The sequence below is a fragment of the Pinus tabuliformis genome, chromosome 3_2 (assembly GCF_031772625.1).
Source record: "Pinus tabuliformis cultivar Carrire ecotype Pingquan chromosome 3_2, CPIR1, whole genome shotgun sequence".
NCBI lineage: Eukaryota > Viridiplantae > Streptophyta > Pinopsida > Pinales > Pinaceae > Pinus > Pinus tabuliformis.
In genome coordinates this window covers 891,176,200-891,201,108 of record NC_142302.1, presented here as the reverse complement: position 1 = coordinate 891,201,108, position 24,909 = coordinate 891,176,200, and the positions used below count along the sequence as shown (strand labels likewise).

Genomic DNA, 24,909 nt, shown 5'->3' with positions numbered 1-24,909 from the left:
CAATATAGGTCAAGGGTCTTGGTTCTGGTCTTCGTCAATTGGAATCTCTATAAGAAGAATTTGTGCAGGTTTTCCTCTCAAAGAGTGAGAGGTCTTGGCCCTAGCAGAAAGCCAACATATTATGCTTTTGCCTCTTTTGTTTTGGTGACTATTTGTTGAACTAAAAGACACACTATAATAATAACAAGAGAAGATTGTGATAATAAGTAAAACTTAAAATACCTCACAAATAGTTATCATGGAAATAAAAATCTCATTAACTTAATTTTCCCTAGATTCTTCAAAATGGTATCAGAGATAAGGTGTTGAAGTCAAAGGAAGGGTAGAAAAGAGACATTCAAGGATCAAGTTTCAATAAAGGCATCAAAGCAAGTTGAAGGTTATCAAAGAAAAGGATCAAAATCTACATTGAAGAATCAAACCCTAATTTTAATCAAACCCTAGATGAAAGAAGCAGACTACAAAAACAATACCTTTTGTCTTTATAGTCATAATCAAAAGGCTACCAAGGCCCTCATATAGTTGTCTAGAAAGCAAGGTAGCTCGAAGGACCTCAAAAATGAAGATCACTTCATCTTGAATAAATTCAAAACCCTAGAAGCAATCCTAATCTACACTATAAAAGAAGGAAAAGCATATTGAAGGTGAGAAGGCATTTCCATCATCTTCAAGGTTATAAAACAAGAAAGGATCATCTCCTTGCCCTAGAAGAAGATCATCCGAGGGAGCAGCAAATCATCCTCATCAAAAGGAGCAACCTTTTCTATTGAAGAAAGGCTTTTTCATTTGAAAGAAGATCATCCTAGAGGAGGCTCTAATACATCTTCTTCAACCATCATCAAAGTGATCAAGTAGAAGAGTTCATCTTCACTTGTCAAGTAAGTATCTTTCATTCTATAATCAAATTTGGTTAAATGACTTCGTGTTTGCAAGGAGATCTATAAATCGATTGGGTCATCGAAATTCCTTGCATAAGAAAGGAGGATAGATATAGTCCCCAGAAAACAAGTCATTGATATCTATGGAAAAGTCTCTAAAGGTCGAGCATTGTTTGAATGCATGGAAAAGGATCAAGGGACTCATAGGATTCTTATGAAATCAATCAAAGGTCCCTATGTAGCAAGAGAGGAGACATCAAAGAGATATATAAAACACTAGAAGATATATTCTTTGAAAATGCAGTAAAGAAGTTCATATCACTCAGACCTGATCTACACAAAATTGAAGATATCAAAGAATGAAGGGATATCTTCATAAAGATCTCAATTGGAGATCTAGGAGAGATGATAAGAAATAGTCATCATTGTTCTTAAATACACTAACTAAGAAGCAAGGTAACAAATGTCCATAGACAAGGAAGTCACCTCATTCAACAACTTGTGGTCTCTATGCTAGATAGAAAAATACAAGGAGAGGGAAAAAGTGTTGAAGGTTAAAGGACTCAAACATTTGTAGAAAGGAAAGGGAATTTTGGTCCTTAAACAAGACAGAATAGTGTTATGGAAAGATTATGAAAAGAAAGCTCATATTGTCGGAAAGATGGAGGAAGTTGAAGAAAAGGGCCAAGGAAAGAGCGAGTAACAGATCTCTACTATGATTGAGATGGTATCCCTCACAAAAAAGGCATTATCATAAGCTCCTAAATCTTTTATTATAGTTATGACCATGATAATAAGATGCATCGTGGCATCATGGAAGCATTAGAAGCAAGAGCTCATGAAATCACCATGGGAATCATGAAGGACAAAATCAATGTCAGTCAAACATGAAGGATATAGCTCTTGGGAACCTCATTGGATATTGAAGGAAAGGAATAAGTCATCCAGGAAAAGGCTCATCATGCATCAAGTCAAAAAGGAAACATCTGCCAGATGCGGATATACAAGATCCTCAAGATTCTTTGATGGAATCCTCATCAGAGGGTTCACTAATCTTGAGATGAAGCAAGTGTTTCATCAGAAACCCAAACTTGTGGAATTCATGGATGATGTTATGATGACATGAGAAATGAAGCAGATCAAGGGATTGAAGATCTTTTCAATCAAGGAAGTTGTTGGTAGAAGCCTGGATGACCTAAAGGTAAAATGAGGTATGTATGCTTGTGTTTAATATTATAAATTCATGTCGTATGGTTGTAGGATCACTACTTAAATCTTGAGAAGCATGAACAAGAGAAAAAGGATCTCCTCAAACTCTGAAAGGATGCGGGAAGGCATAAGTCACACTAGATGAAATCAACATAATATGTCCTCATATGAAGTAGGAGGTGGTTGACTAAAATTAAGAAACTCTTATTAAAAAAAATTGGTAATGGAATGTGTGATTAAGGAAGAGATAGTGAGATATGCAACCCTAATGAAGGAAATCAACATCCAAAAACAAAAAACAAGAAGATTTGACTAGGAAAGCTCTCGGAAAGATATGAAGACTCTAATGAGAGTCTAAAAAAGATGGAGACCCTTGAAAACGTATATATTTGGGAGATGTGTCAACATGTATGCAGGATGTTGATACCTACAGGAAGATATCATGATGAAGAGCCATCTCGTAAGGTACTATTTGATTTGATGTTATGTTTTGATTTCTTGAATAATATCTGGAGGAGTTCATGCAGGGCTACTGGAAGAAGAGTTGTAAGTGAAAATACAACTAGCATCCATGTGGTGGATGGAAATTTTTGAAAGAAGCATGATGACGAAGAAATATCCATATGACGAAGATTCCATATATGTATCAAGAAGGCCACTTTCCATTAAGAAAGGAATGACATGAAGAACCAAGGAGAAAAGTGATCAAGAAACTCGACTGAATTTCTTGATATCAAGGAAAGAAATTGATCAAGAAGTTGAAGGACCCACGAAGAAGAAGTTGTTGATGAAAAGAGATTCCACAATTGAGAGGGAAATCTCACAAGTCCCTAATTAAGACGGAGCTTGGGCAAGTCCCTAATCAGAGGGAGATTGGGTATATTCCTTTATAGGAATGGGCATATCTTCCTAGTTGAGAGGAACATATAAACACAACATTCTTGTCTTCACTTGGGAATAAAGAATGGAGGATTGGGTAATCATCTAGCATCTGATGCTCTTTGAGGATGTGTAGGGCATCCAAGATAAGAGTAGGCAAGAGGACTGATATTCTTTGAGGGTTGGGAACCGAAGATAAGATAGTCCTATAAGGTCATACTCAGTGAACATTCGGGTGGGTATGTACCTTGAGAGACAATGACGAAGGTGTCTATAGTCATTGATCTCACCAACATTGTGCTCTGATTTGATGAGAGATAGAGCTGTCAGTCAAGGCCTTGTTGTTGAAACAATTTTGGTTACTATGATGTTATACAAATGGGTTACCAATCTGATTCTTCTTATGATAAATTCTTCAGATTGAGAATGACCAAGTACCATTATGAATACCTCCCTAGTTAAGAGGGAGTGTTGAAGAAAGTGTAACAAGGTTTGGTCTTCATAACAACTTGTAATTATGATTTTATGTAAAGAAGAAACAAATGTATTTATTGTATTCCTTGCATCCTGGGTTTCATGAGCAAAAAGTGTTTTTCATAGGTCAAAGACTTCTTCTTGATGTTTTTAGGGATTTGTCATCTTGTCATAAATGTATAATTCAGAATCATGTATATGAAGTGTTGTTACACTTGTAAGAGTCCTCCAGAATAGACAAGCACAATCATCCTAACAACATCAATATATATATATATATATATATATATATATATATATATATATATATATATATATATAGATATTTGTGTGTGTGTGTGTGACATGTCTGCTCAACATAAAAGGACACGTTGGTTCATAAAGATAGGTCAGCTTAAATTTATGACCCAAAAACCATATATAGAAGCATGTACTCTCGCAATTCTTCAGTGGATAGGTTCGACATCTATATGAAATTTTGGATGGGTACGGGAGAGAAAAAATGTGGATTACCTGCAACAAACTTCTTAGCATATTTCCTTACGCTCTCATTGGTCAAGACAACAAGAAGTTCGTTCAAAGTGCAGAGTAGTTTGGGGTAATATTACAGTGATATCCCCCTCACTGTCTCATGCATATATTCACCGAAATTTCGGATGGATAGTGGTGTAGTTTGGATAAGGTATTGGTAAGATGATACTCGGTGATGCTCAGTGCTAGATCTTGGTGATAGTAGGAGATGTAATGATATGATGATCAGAAATGCTAGGTGTTACATGATGATGCTAGATGTTACATGGTGCAACTCGATGAAGGTATGATGCACAACTCTATGAGGCCAAAGTTCAGGGATATATTACAACGTTTGAATGTCGCATTGATCATGTTTTTGTGCCATGAAGAAATCGAAGAATCAAGGAAGAAGGATACTGTGTCTTGGTCTATGAAATGGAAATATAAGTCAAGGGTCTTGGTTCTGGTCTTCGTCAATTGGAATATCTATAAGAAGAATTTGGGTAGGTTTTCCTCTCAAAGAGTGACAGGTTTTGGCCCTGGAAGAAAGCCAACATCTTGTGTTCTTGTCTCTTTCTTTTTGGTGACTATTTATTGAACTAAAAGACACACTCTAATAATAACAAGAGAATATTTTGATAATAAGGAAAAGTTAAAATACCTCACAAATAGTTATCATGGAAAGAAGGATCTCATTAACTTAATCTGCCCTAGATTCTTCAACATTTTGGAGAGGCAATAGATGCCACCATCGACAGAAAACTTGTGGGATCCTTGATGTATTTGGTGAACACAAGGCTCAACATATGCTACGCAGTTAATTAGTTGAGTCAAGCCATGGTGAAGCGTACCAATTTGTAATGGAAGGAAGAAAAGCATGTGTTGAGGTACCTTAGAGGCACTATCGAGTATGGGTTATGTTACAGGAGGATAGAGGGCGTGAAGCTCCAAGGCTTAAGTGATGTAGATTGGGAAAGGAGTTCATCAGAAAGAAAAAATACTTCAGTTGTTATCTTTAGTGTTGGGTATGCAGTTATTTCCTAGTATAGCAGGAAACATAGGTATATGGCACTCATTCCAGCAGAGGTTGAATACATGGCTGCGAGTCAAGCAACATGTGAAGCCATATGGATGAGGAAAATACTTGTGGGGATTTTTAGTTATGATTTATTATCATAATCATAGTTGTATCAAACTCTTTAAGGATCCAGTATTTCATGACAGGTACAAGCACATTTATATCAGGTACCATCACTTGCGGGATTGTGCATAGAGGAGAATTATGATGCTAAAATACATTCTAACTGAGGAGCAGGATGTGAATATCTTGACAAAGGAATTTTCAAGAGGAAAATTCGAATTCCACATATGCAGTATAGGTGTGGTGAAAAATCTCTTTCTTGCTAAGAGGGAGTGTTAGAAAGTGTAGCAAGAAAGGCTAATTTTGACTTGCACCTTAGTCAAATTTAGTAATTCTATTTTTCACATCAACAGGATGACTTGGATGGAAGTTAACTTGTGTGACACGTCCCTTGTTTACTAGTTTACTCAGTAAATTCGAATTATAATCTAGAAGTAGAGTTGTGCGTGTGATGTTTGTTAAATTTACCAATCTAGTTCAGTTATTTTCAAACTAAAAAATAAAATAAATAAAATAATAATAATAATAATAAATAAATCAAATCAAATCAAAAAAACAAAAATAAAAATAAAATAAAATAAAATGTATGAGTATCTCTGATTGAAGGTCATGTTAAAGTTTTCAAATAGGTCCAAATTTTGCTTTTCATAGCTCATTTAATGAATATTATGATTTTATTGAATTCCTTTTCTCGAGAGGACCAAAATCGACCTAAGGATCATCAAATTTGGATAAGGGAAAGTGTATTTTTGAATTAGAAGCCCACATGTGCATATTTGATCAGGTCGACCCTAAAGAAAATTGGACACCCTTGGAAGGCTATAAATACAAGTGATCTCCACCTCATTTGGACATCATCATGGATCATTCTTCTATTCTCTTTCTTGTTTTTGGCTTGCACTGGTCTGAGGGAGATCTACAGAGGAATGGGTTCACTCAACGGTGAAATTGCAGGGTTGAAGCTCACATCTTTGTTTTAGGGTTTTGGGCCTTAGTGATAGGCATGACACAAAGATATCTCAATTACAGTCGCTTATTGGTTGGCTCATCAGTGTGATTGAAGATTTCCTATCACTCACACAACTCGTCCTCCATGTGATTGGGAACTAGGGTTTTGGGTTATAATCATTGGCTTGACACAGGATACTTTTGGTTGCAGTCGCTACCTTACAGGCTCCAAGGAGCAACTAGAACGTCTCATTCGCTCACAAGATTCCTCCTCCATGCATCTGGGACCTAAAGGTTGAATTTTCAATTGTTCAAAGTTTCAACTCGTTGACAGCAGATAGTGACAGTTGATTACAAAAGCTCAATCAGGGTTTTGAATATGAGTATGGTTGGGTGCATCTCATGGATATTGTTTAGTTGATTTTTGACGTATACTTGTATGGATGAAGATATGGATCAATCTACTCTCTTTTGTTTAATCATTCAATGACAATCTAATAAGAACAATACTTTGAAAGGGTTTTCCCCATAGTGGGTTTTTCCCTGGTCTCCGACCAATCCTGGTGTCTCTATGTGTGAATGTTTTTCTTATATTGTTCCTTTATGTTCCACTGCATTGATGATGATGATATTGTTCTTTATACATAGTTTCATATGTTGTTGAATAATGATGTAAAACTGAATAATGTTATGACATTATGTGGTGAATTTAATGTGTCAATGAAAAAATGCAATTATCAAAGAAAAGAACAATATATCCCTAAGAAAAATTAACATGGAATCAAAGTTGGGCTGAAGAAAACTCATGGAGATCACCCCTATGAAGACGCCTTTGATGGAATCAAGAGAGGATGGAGGAGACATAAAACAATTCTAGGGTTTGAAGGAAACCCTAAGCAATTTGATTATTAGGGTTTGATGGATAGTATGAGGTTAGGGTTTGAGAGGAACCTTGATATATGGCAAATATTTGAGATATGAAATCTAGAAACCCTAGCATGGTCAATGTGAAGATGCTCAAGGACTTGTGACAGATTTGATGAAGCCCTAGATGGGATAGTTTTCATTAGGCCTGGTTGTTGATAAAGTTTGTTGAAATAGTAAGGCAACATTGTCATATGGACAATGGACAGTGATGGCTCTTGAAGGGAGATGATCACCTCTAATTGAAGATAAGTACCTTTCAATTTATGATGCTTTGTTATTTCTTGTTGTAGCGGATACAACCACCCTCCAAATGTTTTCCTATGCTTTGATTTTGGAGCCTTCCTTGCTTTTGACATGATATTACCTTTGACTGTCGTCAAGTATTCATGATTTTATCAAGACTTATTCTTTTATATATGCTTGTGTTGATTCCTTACTTAGTTGGTCTTTCTAAGTCATAATCTAACCTCATGACTTGGCCTTCTAGCAGTTTTGGGCTTGCCTCCAGAAATTGTGCAATCCATGAGGGAAAGCCAACCTTGATGAGTGGAATTGCGCAATCCAGACTGGCAGTTCTTCCTTGAGCTCAGAAACTGCGCAGTCATAGAAGGCAGCCCAACACTGAGCCATAAATTGCGCAATCCATCACTGATCCATGAAAGTTCCTAGTTTCCTCGAAATTGCGCAATATTTACCGACAGTGTGCATGGCAAGTTTCCCAAAAAATAAAAAAGCAAAAAAAACAAAAAGCAAAAAGAAATCCCTAGAAAGTAGGGATTCATCATTAGTTTCTCGAACGTGGCACAATCCTTATTTTTAGAAATTTTCGCCAAGTGTCGTTTTTTCCTTAATTTTAGGCATGCACCTCGATCCACCCAAATCTATTTAATAGACACCTCTATATCTCATTTGTACATTCAATCTTGGAGCTCTAACATTCTCGAGGACATCAAGGAACCTTTAGTGGAGTTGTCGTCGCTTTTTTGGGTGAGTCTTGCTTTTGTTGTCTTTTGTCTCTTTTTCTATTATTGCTTCTATGGGTGTTGTTTTGCTTGTTTTTCTTCATAGTTGTTGGTGTTTTAACTTGTATTAGCTTGTAGAAGTGTTGTTTTGGATTGTCATTTGTCTTTCATAAGTGTCACATTGATATTCTTTCTTTTGCACAGCGGTAATCGTAGTTTTGGCGTCTCTCCTCACACATTTGTTTTTCCTTCCATTTGTTAATTGTTTGCACTTGATTCACATTGATTCATCTACACTTAGTCAAATTGGCACAAAATCACATCATCACTTAGATTTTCTTGTTTCCCACACTTACACCGGGAAAATTTGCACTTTCCCTTGGCTAGTATTCACATTATCTAGCTAGGCATTGCGTAATCCAGAAGCTGAAATTGAGGCTTTGCCTCTGAGAATGTGCAATGCGCAATACATGCTGGCCCAACTGTGCACTGTGTAGTTACAGGGCTAAGTCTACCCCTTGGCCATTGAGACTGTGCAATGCACAGTCTCTCCCAGTCATTGCTCAAGCTAGACTGCACATTGCGTAGTATCAAGCCTTAGGTTGTACCTTGGCTGTTTGGATTGCGCATTGTGCAGTTCCCACAACAAGTCTCCCTCACTTTCCCAGAAAAATTGTGAAATTTTTCTTACTCATGCACTGATTTGCTGCATGTTCTTGCTGTGAAGATAGATTTGCAAAAGGATAATGTTTGATTGCCATGAGTGTCTTTTCTATCCCACGGGTACCACAATTGTTGAGCACTTCTCTCCAGGTATCACTATTACCATGGCACCTAAGAGAACTGCTTCAAAAGATACCACTAAAAGCAGTACTGGGGAAGCAGTTGAGAAAACACTAGTAAACTTGCCAGTATACTCAAACACTCAATTGTATGTAGAAAAGGACTCAGATCTTACATGGCAGAAATTAAATGAATATTTTTCAATAAAGGACTTCATAGTAGATCTAGAGGACTGGCAGGTATACATTAATGTCCAGAGATCAGGGCTACACAGGGTTGCATGTAGATATCCAGCCTTCCCATGTGCAGATGTCATCAGCTGGATTGTCTCACATATTGATGTGAAGACCATGACTTTGATTAGTGTCAATGAACGAAGGCTTGCTACTTGTCTGGAAATGGATTACCGACATATGTACCATTTTCTTGAGCCAGAAATGCATGGATTCACTCTTTTATGCCACCAACAATTATGTGGTCACGAGGGATGTTGTTAAGAGTTGGGTGAAGAAGCCATCAAAATTTCGACAAACACTCGCCAACACATATAAGACAATGTCTTTCAAGAGGGCCTATGAGTTGCTGATCATCTTAGCTTGCAGAATCCACGGTCAGCAAAGCACAGAGACCTTTCTGGAAGGGTGGGAAGTCCTTCTGAACCAGGTTGTGAACAATGGGAAGTCACTCAATTGGTCATATTTGTTGGCTCAATAGTTAAGGATCCATGTAGGTAACACCCTGAATCCTCCCAAGGGTGGGCAAGAAAGATTCTATATGTCTGCATATTTATTGGATGCAATATGTGCACATAACGCATTCCCTAGTATGAACTAGGCTTGGTCACCTCAAGATCCTATCGTGCAAATCCACTGCAAGTTACTCTCAGATTGCAGCCATCAAGGAGCTATGGAGAAGCTAAATAAACACTTCCTCATCCTATTATATAGGATGATATTTAATGAAGAACCACCTTGTTTGTTACCTGCAGGAATGTAGGAAATATCAGATATCGTAGATTGGTTTGCCTCACTAGATGGCATTGTTATGCAACCAGCTCACAAAATAGAAGAAAGCGATATATCAATGACTTAAAACGTAGACTCTTCGAGGGGGAAACCTCCTTTACATTACACAAATGAACAATTCTTGCATAATTCAAATGACCAAAACCTCCTTTCTATATATAGGAGTCTAAGGGGTCACAATATAATCAAAGCTGACATAAAAATAATAATATAAGGGCACAACAATAACAATAGTGGGTTTCTATGGGGCACAATAATAACAATGTGGGGACAACAGGGGCACAACAATAACAATAAGGGGCTACAATGACAATAGTAATGGGGGAATCACTAGTATTATAGGGACCTAACATGCCCCTCTCCTTCAAAAAAGTGTTGTCCTCAACGCTTGAGTAGTTCTGGATGCTTCTGTATAAAAGTATCATCCTCCCATGTGGAATCTTCAACGGCTAAGTTCTTCCACTTGATGAGATACTTTGAAATTGATCGATTTCATAGCTTTTGAGTTCTTATTTCTGTGACTGCTTTAGGTTCCAATGTGATTTTCCCTTCCTCGTCAAGTTCTGGAAATATTGTTTGAACTGGGAGCTTGTCACCTATAACCTTCTTTAAGCATGAAACATGGAAAACTAGGTGCACTCGAGAAGATGCAGGAAGATCCAATTTGTATGCCATAGTACCAATTTTTTGCAACACCTTGTATGGACCATAATACTTTGGTGGTAATTTATTATCCTTCTTAGATTTCTTGAGGGACATTTGTTTGTATGGTTGTAGCCATAGAAATACCCAGTCACCTACATCAAAACTTCTGTCTTTGTGATGTTGATCTACCTGTTGTTTCATTCTATTCTGTTCCAAAGTGAGGTTATCCTTTAATAGTTGGAGCACCTGCTGTTGATGCTCGATGTGATTTTCCACTACTTGAACCTTAGAATTTTCTCGTAAAGATGTTGTGATGGATGGTGGATGATATCCATAAAGTGCCATAAATGGGGTCATTTTTGATGTAGTATGGAAGGAAGTATTATACCACTATTCAGGCAAAGGCAACCACTTGACCCATTGTGTTTGTTTATCAGATGCAAAGAAACTAAAATATCCTTCCAAACATTTGTTCACTATTGATCCAAAATGGATCCTAAAACCTCTAAGTCTTCATGTATATTGACTATCGGAAACACTATCACAAGGGAAAACAGTGAAAGAATGGCGGAAAACAGACCTAAGCAAAGGTGGAAGTAATGTTGCATAGGATCTGTCAGATCGGACAGATCAACGGTCCAAATCAAATCAGCGGATCATATCGGAGGGATCAGTGATATCGCAGTTAGCAGAGTATATCGAAGGCTGCCCTATGGAAATCGCGATAGCAATCAACGCGATTTAATGAGGATAGTTGATCAAGCGCGCAGATCAATGACCCAAATCAACTCACAATATCGCATCGCTATAACACAGAGGGAAGACTTACCGAAGGCCCGAAGACCATGCAATATGCGATTGCGATATATCACATCGCAGCAATACAAAGGAGCGGGGCCGATACAACATGCGACTTGTGATAGCCGGACCCGATGGGGTTTATAAATGCGGCTCTATAAGTTTTGAATTTCGATATAAAAGTATTTGTCGGGTTTTTCTACGTATTTATGCATTTTCGTTATAAAACTGAAATACAAATGGAAATGACCCGAAGTAATAAAGTCGGACCCGAAAGGTTTATAGATGCGGCCTTATGTTATTTGAGTTCCGTAGTAAGCGGGATTTCAGGCGGGCCTCAGGTGGTAAGTGGTATTGGATGGGCTCTGCCCGATCCCATACACTAGCCAACACGTGGCTTGGCGCAGGAGAGAGAAAACCGCCTTTTTGGGCGGGTAATCTCCGTGCACATAAGCCACATGAAATGGATGTCATTCGTTAGATTAGAGATCAGGAAAATTAACGGTGGGAAATGCAAAGGGGCTTGCGACAGCGATATAACACGGACCCGAAAGGGATTATGGACGCGATTGGATATTATTTGGAGTCCGATAGAAAGTGTTTTGTTGGATTTTTCATTGTTTTCTATGTATTTCTCTATGTAAACAGAGAAACAACTTTTTGGGATTTCACCCGTGCCAGTGGTCCTTTCCGTTACAAACAGGTGGCCACCATACCTTAGGGCATTTAGCAATGATTGTTAAATGCTCCAGAAGGAGATGAAGGGACAGCGGTCGGGAGCCAGAGAGCCCGAAAGGGGAGACGAACAGATAAGCGCCGATAGGCTTAAAAGTCGTTCAGTGGCTGAGACAGAGGAGGCAGTTGCTGAGACAGAGAGAAAACAGTAGACAGAGAGCAAGAGGGAGAGCCTGTGTACTCTTGTAGACTTGAGGATTTCAAGTAAATCCCTGTTGTTTTGTCACTGTTGTGTTGAGACTCGGTTTGAGCTCACACTTGTAATAATCTGCTCTTGAAGACATAATATAGAGGTTGACACTGGAAGCTGGACCAGGAGACGTAGCCAAGAAGTCTGGTGAACTCCTTTATTATTTGTTGTGTTGATGTGTGTGATTGTTATGTTTTCTAACTGCTAATTGTCTATATTATTCGCAATCTTTTCGATCCGTTGCACTAAGTAATATAGGCATTCCTGCACATGAGTCTGTAATACCTTTATATTGATTTAAGATCTCATTTTCAGATCAACTATCTCAGTTTTCCCATCAGATTGAGGATGATAAGATGAACTATGAGCTAACTGAGTACCCAGACAAGAAAATAATTCAGTCCAAAAATTTCCAATGAAAATGGGATCTTTGTCACTTACAATAATCTCTGGGTTTCCATGTAGATTTTGAATTGTTTCCATAAATGCAATAGCAACTGTATGGGTTTTAAATGGATGAGATAATGCACCTAAGTGTGCATACTTGGTAAGTTTGTCAACCACCACCATGATGACACTCTTTCCTTTGGACTTGGGTAAACTTGTGATAAAATCCATTGAAACCTTCTCCCAATGTTGACTTGGAATGGATAAAGGTTGTAACAGACTCGGGATCTTAATTGTCTCAACTTTATTTTTTTGGCAAACCAAACGTTCTGCCACAAACCTTTGAATATCATATTTAAGGCCATCCCAAAAAATTTCCTTCTTAACCCTATAATAAGTTTTTAAAAATCCTGAGTGCCCTCCCAAGGGATATGTGTGCAATTCCAAAAGAATATTTTGTTTGAGTTAGGAATCCTTACAGAGGTATAAGCAATATTTGTACCATAACGAATCATATTTCCAGCTGAATGTATCATATGTACTGGGATATTGCTGCAACTTTTGAATGTGTGCCCACACTTCTTCATCATTCTTCCATTCATCCCTTGCTTCGTTTATCCAATATGGTTGGATGGTAGAGATGGCACAAAGCAATGATTTCACATCCTCATCCTTTTTTGAGAGTGCACCTACAACAAAATTTTGCTTCCCTTTTTTGTAGATGATTTCAAAGTCATAACCCAACATCTTTGTGACCCATTTTTGCTACTCTTCTAAAGATAATCTTTGTTCTAAAAAGTATTTAAGACTATCATGATCCTTTTTTACCTTGAAGTGTCTTCCCATTAGGTAAGTTCGTCATTTCTTAAGTGCATGTAGTATTGCCAGCATTTCCTTCTCATAAATAGCTTTGTGTAAATACTTTCCTTTGATTGGACCACTTTTCAAAAGCAATGGGTCTTCTTTCTTGCATTAAAACAGCATCATTCCCATTTCCTAAGGCATCACATTCCACAATAAAGGTTTTTGTGAAGTCTGGCGAAGCTAAGACCAGTGCTTGGCGCATTGCCTCTTTAAGATATTCAAAGGCCTTCATTGCTTCTGGAGTCCAAGAAAATGCATCTTTCTTAAGTAAGGTTGTTAGAGGTGCTGCTATTTTCCCATATTTCTTAACAAACTTGCGATAATACCATGTCAACCCGAGAAATCTTCGCAGATGCTTTATGGATGTGGGGATTTTCCATTCCTTAATGGCTTTAATTTTTCTAGGGTCTACCTTAACACCTTCATGAGATACAATATGACCCAAATATTCCACCTCCTGTACTCCAAAGAAACATTTGGAGGTTTTTGCATATCTGTCCACATGTTGAACATGATCCTTCCAATACTTGTTGTGGATTAGTATATCGTCTAAAAATACTAACACAAATTTTCTAAGGAAGGGTTTGAAAATGGAATTCATCAAACCTTGAAATGTAGAAGGTGCATTGGTAAGGCCAAAAGGCATGACCAAAAATTCATAATGACCCTCATGAGTTATAAATGTTGTTTTCGAAATATCTTCAGTCTTCATTCTTATTTGATGATATCCTGAACGAAGATCAAAATTGGTGAAGTAAATTTCTCTATGTAATTTGTCCAATAATTTATCAATGATAGGAATGGGGAATTTATATTTAATAGTGAGCTTGTTGAGCTCTTTATAATCCGGAGACATGCGCCATGATCCATCCTTCTTATGCACCAATACTACTGGCGCAGAGAAAGAACTTTGACTAGGTTGAATAATACCGGCCTCTAACATTTCTGCAACCACACGTTCAATTTCACTCTTTTGGGCATAGGGATATCTATAAGGCCTAATGTTTGGAGGAACACTTCTTGGAATCAAATGAATAGTATGATCATGAATAGCAAAGCCATCGATACCATACAAATTGATTGGGTTCCAAATATAAAGTTGCAATGCATACCTTTTGTGTGTTTTGCACATTATGGAGATCGAAATATTGTTCCATCTGTAGTATCCATGTCACAGGATCCTTGCCATCAAACTTACTCATATCGATCTTTGGAACGTGGTGGGTCTTCTTTCCAACGTTAGAGTCTATGAAGTCATGATTAACATTTCTTTTGTTCTCATCATGAGTTTCCTCTATTACCTTTTCACCATTAGGAAGTCTTTCTTGTAGCAACTTTGTCAAACCTTCCTTCAAACCTTCCACGTCTTTCTTCAAATCTTCAATGTTGTCATTTTTCAAATCATGAGTAACATTTCTTTTGTTCTCATTATGAGTTTTCTCCACTACCTTTTCGCCATTAAGAAGCGTTTCTTGTAGCAACTTTGTCAAACCTTCCTTCTACCCTTCCATTTCTTTCTTCCAATCTTTAATTTTGTCTTTCATACCATCGATGCCATTCTTCAAACCATCCATCTTAGCTTCTGTTACTTTTTGTGAGAGAAAAATTTGGTGCACTTGGTCTCGTAATTTGATATATCATGTTGCATTTCTTCCTCTTCTTTATGTGTCATAGTAGATATTTCGGGTTGCTTACTAGGCATTGCCATTTTATTTCTTCAGGACATCAACTAAGGATAATTTTCTTCACTATTCCCTTTTAATCACTTCAAACTAATTTTTCAAACAAATCTTATGCAAATTTTTAAAAGACTACACACCTTTTTTTTTATTTGTAGGAGCTTGATATTGAATCTGATATATCTCTGAAATTTTGAATCTCCAAGGTCTGAAATTGCTAACTATGGTATCCCTTTGAGTTCTCTTTCCAACGCCACCAATTTTATCGCAATTGGATTCTCCACAAAAGAGTTATGTCGAATCTCCCAATATGACCTGATTATACACTTTTTCAATAGATAGAACTTGTACGAAGTGCCACGTGTCATTATTTCAACCTTCGAACCTGAAAATGCTACATAGAAAACTACAGTTCGTCCTCTTTCTGGACCTCCTTAGGAAATTTCAATCTGAGACTCGGAGAGAAAGTTATAACTATTTTCCCACGGTCACCTATTTGGGATGTAATTTGGGATCCTGCAACAACCCTAACTTGCTTGGATCATATCTCCGAAAATATAGCAAGAGAAGGTCTGAAATTCAAACCTGAGGGTCATCATAATTTCCACTCAAATGGGTTTTTGTTTCATCTTCTGAAACCTCATAGAAAAACGTTCTAGCGAAAATTCTACGATGACCTGTTTGAAGTAGCGAAACCCTAAAATCCAAACCTCTGATACCAATTGTTATGCAACCAGCTCACAAAATAGAAGAAAGAGATAGATCAGTGACTTAAAACGTAGCCTCTTTGAGGGCGAAACCCCCTTTACATTATGCAAATGAACAATTATTGAATAATTCAAATGACCAAAACCTCCTTTCTATATATAGGAGTCTAAGGGGTCACAATATAATAACAATAAAAATATAAGGGCACAACAATAACAATAGTGGGTTTCTATGGGGAACAATAAGAACAATGTGGGGACAATAGGGGCACAACAATAACAATAAGGGGCTACAATGACAATAGTAATGGGGGAATTACTAGTATTATAGAGACCTAACAGGCACCTTCCTTATAGTGTTTGGCGGAGAGAAGTCGTCGCATGTTTTGCCAAGGTATGCCACCGACAAACTCGTCATGCAAGAATTTTCATATCATCTCGCCATAGGGTTGTTAGCTTCTTTGAAAAGGTAGAAGAAAGCACCATGGCCAACTCTTCCTATGCAAATTAGATTGTAGGAAATAAAAAAACCCGAAAGTCATGGATACCAAAGGAAAGGCAATAGAGAAGTTTGCATTCAATGCTCGAGATTTTAATCCATAGGATACTCATAGTATTTGCAAGAAGAATTGTGCGATAATTCACTTTCAGTGGCTCAGGGGGACATTTCATTGGCAGGAGGAGGATCCATGGAAGAATTGCTATAATGCATCCAAGGCCCACAAGATAGTCATTTTTGCAGAAACTTCACAGGTTACTCCACAGAAGGAAGCAACTCCAGAAGCAGTGCCAGCATAAGGGAGCAACCTTGTGCAAGATAAAGGAAACGTAAAGGTTTCTCACAGTCTAGGGGTAGAAAGAAGCCACAAAATGAAAGAGGATCGAGCTATTATGAAAGCAGCTTTAGCAATTGAGTCAACAAGGAAAAAAAGGATGCAGAGAGCATAACGGAGGAAGAGAGAAGAGCAGCGAAGGAGATTGGAAGAAGAGAAGAAGAAGAAAGGAAACATGCAATCATAGAAGAAATAGCGTGGAAACAAGTTGACGAGCAACAACAGAATCAAAAACCAACAGAGGAGGAAAGTGGACAGATGGAGGATGAGGAGCTTGTTCAACAGATTGAATAGCTTCCTATGAAAAATAAGAAGGTGCACAGGTATTTGAACACTACAAGGTATGTATGGTGTTTCAATGTTATGTTTAGGATGCAATAGTGGTGACAAGGTAAGCCCTAAGACATTATGAGTATATCAACTTCACAAATAGCTCATGTATGCATATGAAAGGAAATTTGATGGATGACACCTATGATGAAATGATGCACTTGGTAATGAACACGTATCTTAACTTTTAGACATGATGAACTTCTTGATTCTATGAAGCTACTTAATATTGATCTTTGATATATTGGTATACTTAATGTTTGGCTAACATCTATCATTTTTGGATATCTTGATCCCATAAAGAAGGGTAGCACCTTGATTCTAATAGATGGTAACTTGATACTATTGAATATGTTTGTGATAAGCATGGTAACCATGATGATAGAAGTGTAACAACGAGATTGATATTCATAATATTTTTGTTGAGCGTGGTTAAGTTTTGATAATCTTAGTAATTATGAAATATGGTATAATTGAATGCCCTGACTTGATGGATTAAGTTATGTGACAAAGAAGTAATGTTGTGATCATGATTCTTTAAGTATACTCCTATTATCTATTTTACACTAACCCTTGATGAAAGATTGATGTCACGATGTAATGGTGAAGTAGTTGATGCTAACATGACATGACCATGATAAATATGTGATATGGTCTAATTTTATGATCTAACATATTTGTTGATGCTTGACAGTATTATAGATAGGTTGATGACTTGAATGAAGATGACTGAAGTGGCTTCCCATTCAGAGGGATCTCTCCATAATATCCTTACTCCTATTATCATTTGCCTTATATGTATAGAATATCCTTTATTGTTGAAGTAAGATTTATGGACATGAATAGACAAATATATGATATTGTTGGTTTGCAGCAAGGTGTTGGTCTAAAAATAAAGAGTTTTTTATTACTCTAATCCTCAACCACACGGAAGAAGGCCTATGGACACAAAAGTAAAGTTTTGTGCATGAAATAAGAAGTTCACTTGAAGGATGCCAATCCTACAGACATGGAGCGAACAACAGAAAGTTCTATGAGCAGTGAAGTTTGAATATTTGACTTACTATAGAGAATATGAATGTGTTGACTAAACATGTGTTTGCAGGGGACCAGAGTATGCATATTAGTATGTTTGGTCATTGAAGCTAATGTATGATACTATATGATAACAATTACATGGGTTTGATAAGATTTGACCTATTTTTTTGACTTAGTGAGAATATTGGCTTGAATGATTGATGATGATTTAGAACTTTGACATGATGCATAATGATTCATAGATATTTTTTTTCTTATGGATTATTTGAATTCATGGTGATGACAAGTTAGAGTTTTGATATGATTTAGTACTTGACGACTGATGATTTGCCTTGATAATAATGCTATATGGGTATAGTGACTTTCAGTGACTAATATTGGTATTCAATAATGGCTTTGTATTGACCTCATTGTCCTTGGAAAAATGATTGAAGTATAAACAATTGTGATTCAATATGAAGTAATCTCCCAATAAATGGATGGAACATGCATGACTTATCCTTTGTGTATGTGTTTGCATCTAGTGACATAAATGATTTATTTTATGATCATGAGGATGACCTGATGAAGTTTGGTAAATGAAATTTTTTTAGCATAACGACAGATAAAGTCATAACTTGATATTTGAATATGAGCTCTACCGATCACCTGGTCCAAAGAATATGTGATATTGAAGAGTTTGACATTAGTTTTGATCTGACATCTAAGCTTTGATCAGCTAACTTAGTTGATTTGATTGCATAATAATGATTTGTGTAAGGCTAAGCATATTGCTTTGGTCAAGTTTTATGTTTTCAGAAAGCAGTGTATGAAGCAAGCTCCCTGATCTTGATATGTCTGCATTGACAATTATCTAGTGATGCCAGGATGATGTGTCGATCCAAACCTCTACTCCAAAAGTGGTCCAAGGTATGATTTTGATTTTGGTTTTATATGTTGATGGTCTACTCTTGACAGGTAATGAACCTCTTATGATCAAAGTAAGAGGGAGTTGGCTTCTGAAGCTTGAAATAATGAATCAATTTCTAAATTTTGGAAAAGAAAATCTTTATAGTGAAGCCATTAAAGAAAGTGGAAATGAAAATCCTTGGACACCCTGATCAAATTTCAAGAAGTCATGAAAATATATTGTTGAACTTGACTTGGCATCTGACAATTGATTGAAGCATTGATGTTTCGTTTGAACACCTGTCCACATGCATATATAGAACCTAAGTGAATTCATGATTGAGCCACTTCGTACGCATTGAGTTGCCACCAAGATCACTTCGAGATGTTTGCATGGGATGGTCTATTTTTTTCTGAGACATTCTTCCTGTGATATGTGATTGCATGGATGTAATGATGATGTTTGGGAGCATTGTTGATGATATAAGCACATTTGGGTGTTGCCTTAGTATGAAATATGCCATGATGTTTTGGATGGGAAGTATGTAGCTTTAAGCATGACCAAGGTTGAGTACGATGTTGCTAACATGGCTAGTTGTGAGGTAGGATGAAGAAGCTCTTTTGAGAGATGTTTGAGTAGGTTCTGGATATGACAAGGATACATTATGATAATAATGAGTGGATTTGATTAGCAAAAATCTCGTATATAGTTGGGACTGAGATACCTTCATATATTGAGACAGTGTTGTTGTATGACATAAGCTTAGGCTTATGGTTGGCACCTCTGTGAGAGGGAGGATGACTATGGTATCCTTTTGTGATATATATATATATATTTATTCTAATATAATATTTGATTTGATGTCCTATATGAACCAAAGAGAGTTTCCATTGAGACATGATGATTACCAGATATGAGCATGATGATATGTTGTTTATCTATAGAGAGCATTGTTGATCGAGGACATTGAGCCAGCTCTTTCCCCCTGTTTAAGCTCCTAGGGTGTGGAATTGAGATGGAGGGCTCCTGGCATTTAGGGATCTTTTTACAATAGGGTATCACCCCTATATGTTACTCATAGGGTTGGATATGTTTCTCCCCTATCTTGGTCTTTGCAGAGTATACCCCAGTTGGCATCATACCCACAAGTCGGGCTTGTTGGGATTGTACCTCCCTGTCTCGCCAACGGGTTGAGGAGGATTGGGGCATGTGATCCTTACCTTTTCGTAAGTCGGGTATCTAGTAAAGCTCAGATTATGATGCAGGTGTTCTACCACATGAATCCTGAGCTTCATTGCTAGGAAGATCGGCAAGCAATAGGATGGGTTGAGATGTGCTCCCCTATATCACCTATTTCTCGATATGGGGTTGTAGATGTTTACCTCCCCCATGAGATTTTGGCTTAAGACTAAGCTCCTCGATGTGGTTTCAAGTTTAGATGTACTCTCTGATGTTGTTCCAAATTGAATTAGGCTCGCTAATGTTGATACAGATCGTAGATTTGGCTCCTCATTGATGTTTCTCGAGTGGTAGCATTGGGCACTCCACTGGCAGTGATTCTGGGTGGTAGCATTGGGCTCCCCACTGGCAATGATTCTGGGTGGTAGCAGTGGCTCCCCGAATAGAGGGTAGTAGATTGAGCTCCCCTTCGATGTTCAATTATTCTTGTTTCAAATTCGAGAATGTTCAACATATGAGTAGGTACAATCAAGAGATAATCAGGAATAATAAAGAGATCAACCAAGATGACCAGTGACGATATTTGATGATGAGATACTTGAGATTGGATATGATTTAATGACAGGATACACATGACATGATGCCGGTGGAATTATCCCTAGTTGAGATGGGGTGTTAAAATTGGAAACTAGGTCCAAATTCCACTTTGAACAACTATTTTTATGAAGATGATGATTGCATTGAATTCATCTTTTCGAGAGGACCAAAATCGACCTAAATATCATCAAATTTGGATAAGGGAAAGTGTATTTTTGAATTATAAGCCCACATGTGCATATTTGATCAGGTCGACGCTAAAGAAAATTGGACACCCTTGTAAGGCTATAAATACAAGTGACCTCCACCTCATTTGGACATCATCATGGATCATTCGTTTATTCTCTTTCTTGTTTTTGGCTCACACGGGCCTAAGGCAGATCCGCGGAGGAATGGGTTCACTCGAAGGAGAAATTGCAGGTTCTGAAGCTCATGTCTTTGTTTTAGAGTTTTGGGTCTCAGTCGTAGGCATGACATAGAGAGATATCAACTGTAGTTGCTCATTGGTCGGCTCATCAATGTGACTGAATTTTTTCAGTCACTCGCACAACTCCTCCTCCATGTGACTGGAAACTAGGGTTTTGGGTTACAGTCACTATCTTGACACAGAATACTTTTGGTTTCATTTGTTGGCTTACATGCTCCAAGGAGCAACTAAAACATCTCAATCGCTCGCATGACTCCTCCTCCATGTGACTGGGACCCAAAGGTTGAAATTTCAGTTGTCCGAAGTTTCAACTCGTTAACTGCAGACAGTGACAGTTGATTACAAGCTTCTAAATGAGGGTTTTTAATATGAGCATGGTTGGCTTCATCTCATGGATATTGTTTAGTTGATTTTTTCCAGATATTTGTATGGATGAAGATATGGATCATTGTACTCTCTTTTTTTGAATCATTCAATGATAGTCTAATAAGAAGAAGAATTTGAAAGGGTTTTCCCCATAGTGGGTTTTTCCCTGGTCTCCGACCAATCCTGGTATCTATTTGTGTGAATGCTTTTCTTATATCATTCCTTTATGTTTTGTTGCATCAATGATGATTATATTTTTCTTTCTACATAGTTTCATATGTTGTTGAATAATGATGTAAAACTGAATAATTTTATGATGTTATGGGCTGAATTTAATGTGTTAATGAAGAAATGCAATTATTAAAGAAAAGAACAATATAGCCCAATAAAAATAACAGGCCGAAGTCTTATGATTATCTCTTATTGAAGTCTAAAGCATATGATAAGGATTGAAGGACTACAACAACGGTTTGTTTCTGAGTTGTAATTAAAGAGAAGGGATGACTTGGAGGAAGTCCTTTGCCTTGGGTTGGATATCTCATTTTGAATTGATTCAATAAGAAGTGAATTGTTGGGTTTTACCCTGTTGAGGGATTTTTTCCCTAGCTTGAAAGCCTAAATCTTTGTCTCTTACTTATTTGTGATCTTGGAAGAATAAATTGTGTAATTTATTGATGAAAAATAAATACTAAAAACAAGAGGAAGAAGATTAATTATCACAAGTAATTAGAAAGTAAGAAAGTCTCCTTGCCCTTGATTTTCTAACATGGTATCAAAGCTAAGGTGAAAAATAGACACCATTACTAAACATAAGGAGATCATCATTGTAGCAACTCAAGAAGATCATTTTTGTAATCATATCTAAAGATATTTTTGTAGCGTCTCACCTCCAAATCATTATGTCTAATCTGAAGGAGCATCCTGCTTGAAAGCATGGAAAAAGAGAATTGACTTAGCCCTTAGAGAGAATGATGTCATGAATTTTGTTCTAGGAAAGGTTCCTATTATAGATGAGAAAAGTGATCAAGAAGTTGAAAAATATGAAAAATTGGAAGTTAAGGCTCAAAGAATTCTCTTTGAGTCTATTAAAGACCACCTCATTACTTTTGTACTAGAAGTATCTACATCTAAAGAAGTTTATGATACCTTGGTGAAATTATACTTTATCAATACAACAACTCACATGATTTCCTTAAGAACTCAACTATACCAATCAAAAATGTCAACAGAAGATATTATATCTACCTTTTGTATGAAGCTATCAAAAATCAAGGACCAACTTCAAGAAGATGGTGAGAAAACATCTTATTCAAAATTAATCACAGTGCTAATCAATGCCTTACCTAAAGAGTTAGATGGTTTTTCAAGCAGTATTTGTGCAAGAAAAGAAGCTCCATCATTTAAAGAATTATGGGCTCAATGTTCAATAGAAGAATCCAAAATAAAGGCTAGAAGTAACTCTCAACCTGAAAATGAGACTTCTCAAGCCTTTGTAGCTAAGCCTATTGACACCTAATCTTTGGGATTAGGAAAACATATGTAAATAAAATTGTAAATAGAAAAAATAAAATAAGTTGGAAGATGGAGAGACATTAGAAGATGAAACCCAATAGTCTCCATCTACTTGTATATATCCAAGCTTCCTCTTAATGCAAAATAACAATTACATTCATGGGGTTACTCCTGGACTGACATGGTATCAGAGCACAAGTCCCTTTTTTTAGCAAATTTTCTTCTATGTAACTCATATTCCCTGCCATATTCTATCGCTATTTTCTATGCTGGTTCGTTTACCCTGCGTTGAAGTCTGGCCGATCTAAATGGTGATAGCGACTGTATAACTTTTGTTGTAGTGTTGAATAATTCTTCTTCTAAATCTAAGTGCGTAATGTGAATTCCATATCATGAAAACTGTGATTCTAGTATGTACAATGGCCTGAGTTTGATGTGTGTATGGTGTGTTTGACGCATTGTGTATGGTCATGTATATGCTGCGTTAAATCTTCTAGAGGATTAAATGTTTGTCCAACCTACAATGATGAACTGTGCATGTTGTTGGATTGAATGTTGCCAAGAGTATTAATCCTTGAAGAACTAAACGTTTATTGCTTGAAGCAATATGTTGTATATTTTGTTAAAGGTTGTTCAATATTTTCATTGAAATTTTGTGCACTAGTTATGAAGCATGTTGATGCGTTGAAGAATGCATTGTGATGGACGGTGTTGAGAGAAGATTCCAGGTGAACCCAACATGAATTTGGTACCCGGGTGCTGGTATATTGGTGTTGTGGTGTCAGAGAGCTAATACCATGAACGGTTGTATGCTTTTTAAGTTTCTAGAGACCAGACAGCATTCAACTGTGTAAAATTCCAGGTATCACGATTGAATGTGTTGAATGGTTTAAGGTATGTTGATTTTTTGAAGATCGAAATATGTTGGAACAAGTTCTTTTAGAGGATTTTGCTTGGTTTTATGGTATGACTTTTTAATGAGGCTGATACATATGTTACATGCTAGCAAAGCATGGTATTATTTGAAGCATGGTGTATTAAATGCCTTATGGTGAATGGTCGTAAGTGAAATATAATGTTGTGTTGAACCTTATTTTTTTATATATATATTATATTGATAGGTTGGTTAATATATATGTGGCTTCGCATATTGTATTTGGGTGTTGGTTTATATACATATATTTTAAAAGTCAAATATTATTTGAAGCATGGTGTATGAAGGTATGTTGAATACTTTTTTGAAGACATAGCCATTTATTTTTGTTACAAATACTTGTAATTATTGTAATTATTTTATGCACAAATAATTTTTTATGATGAATTCCCTTATCTCCATAGTGGGAGTAGTTCTCACTGGCAAAGAGAATTATCATGAATGGGCCCAGAAGATAAAACACACCTTGATTTTCAATTAGTTGTGGAAAGGAGTTTGTGAAGGAGAAAGAGACAATGCACCTGAAAAACCTACTTCAGACAAGGAACTTGCCATTTAGGAAAATAATAAGAACAAGGCCTATGCCTTGATTGCAACGTCAATAAATGAAGAGGTGAGTCATCATATTTCTCCATTTAAAAATGCATTTGAATCCTTAAAGAAGTTGAAAGAATTGTATGACTCACACTCTGAAGTTGAAGTTGTTCAATTGATGATCAAGTTGTTCGATCTTGAGTTGAAAAATGATGACCCTCTTTCCTTGCCATCAGAAATAAGATCCATTATGCATGACATAAAAGCCACTGGTGTTGAAATAGATGTTCCTCTCACAACCTATGTCAAGGCACTATATCCCATTTATTCACATTATCTTGAGTCATTGCAAGCAAGTGGAAAACTTAAAGAGATTTCCTTTGACTCCCTTGAGAGGAAGTTTGTTGAAAGAGAGAAGGATTTTGTGAAGAATACAACTCCTCAGTCTTCTAAAAAAGATGTGTGCCTTGCACAGAAAGAGAAAATTAATGCAAAGGATTCTTCTAGAGGAAGAGGTGGTTAAAGA

The 24,909-nt window shown here is 36.9% G+C and overlaps 1 protein-coding gene across 2 annotated transcripts in view; it reads left to right on the top strand.

The window, feature by feature from the left end:
- Positions 1–24,909, top strand: part of LOC149183493 (uncharacterized) — a 467,968-nt gene that overhangs the window by 395,938 nt on the left and 47,121 nt on the right. The window contains exon 8 of one of the 2 annotated variants that reach the window (XM_089417150.1): positions 17,602–17,624. The exons of the other annotated variant lie outside the window; for it this stretch is intronic. Coding sequence (XP_089273276.1) covers positions 17,602–17,609 — 8 coding nt within the window. The 3' untranslated portion in view covers positions 17,610–17,624. Of the gene's footprint in view, positions 1–17,601; positions 17,625–24,909 lie in introns of those variants that run through there. 2 annotated transcript variants of the gene reach the window in all.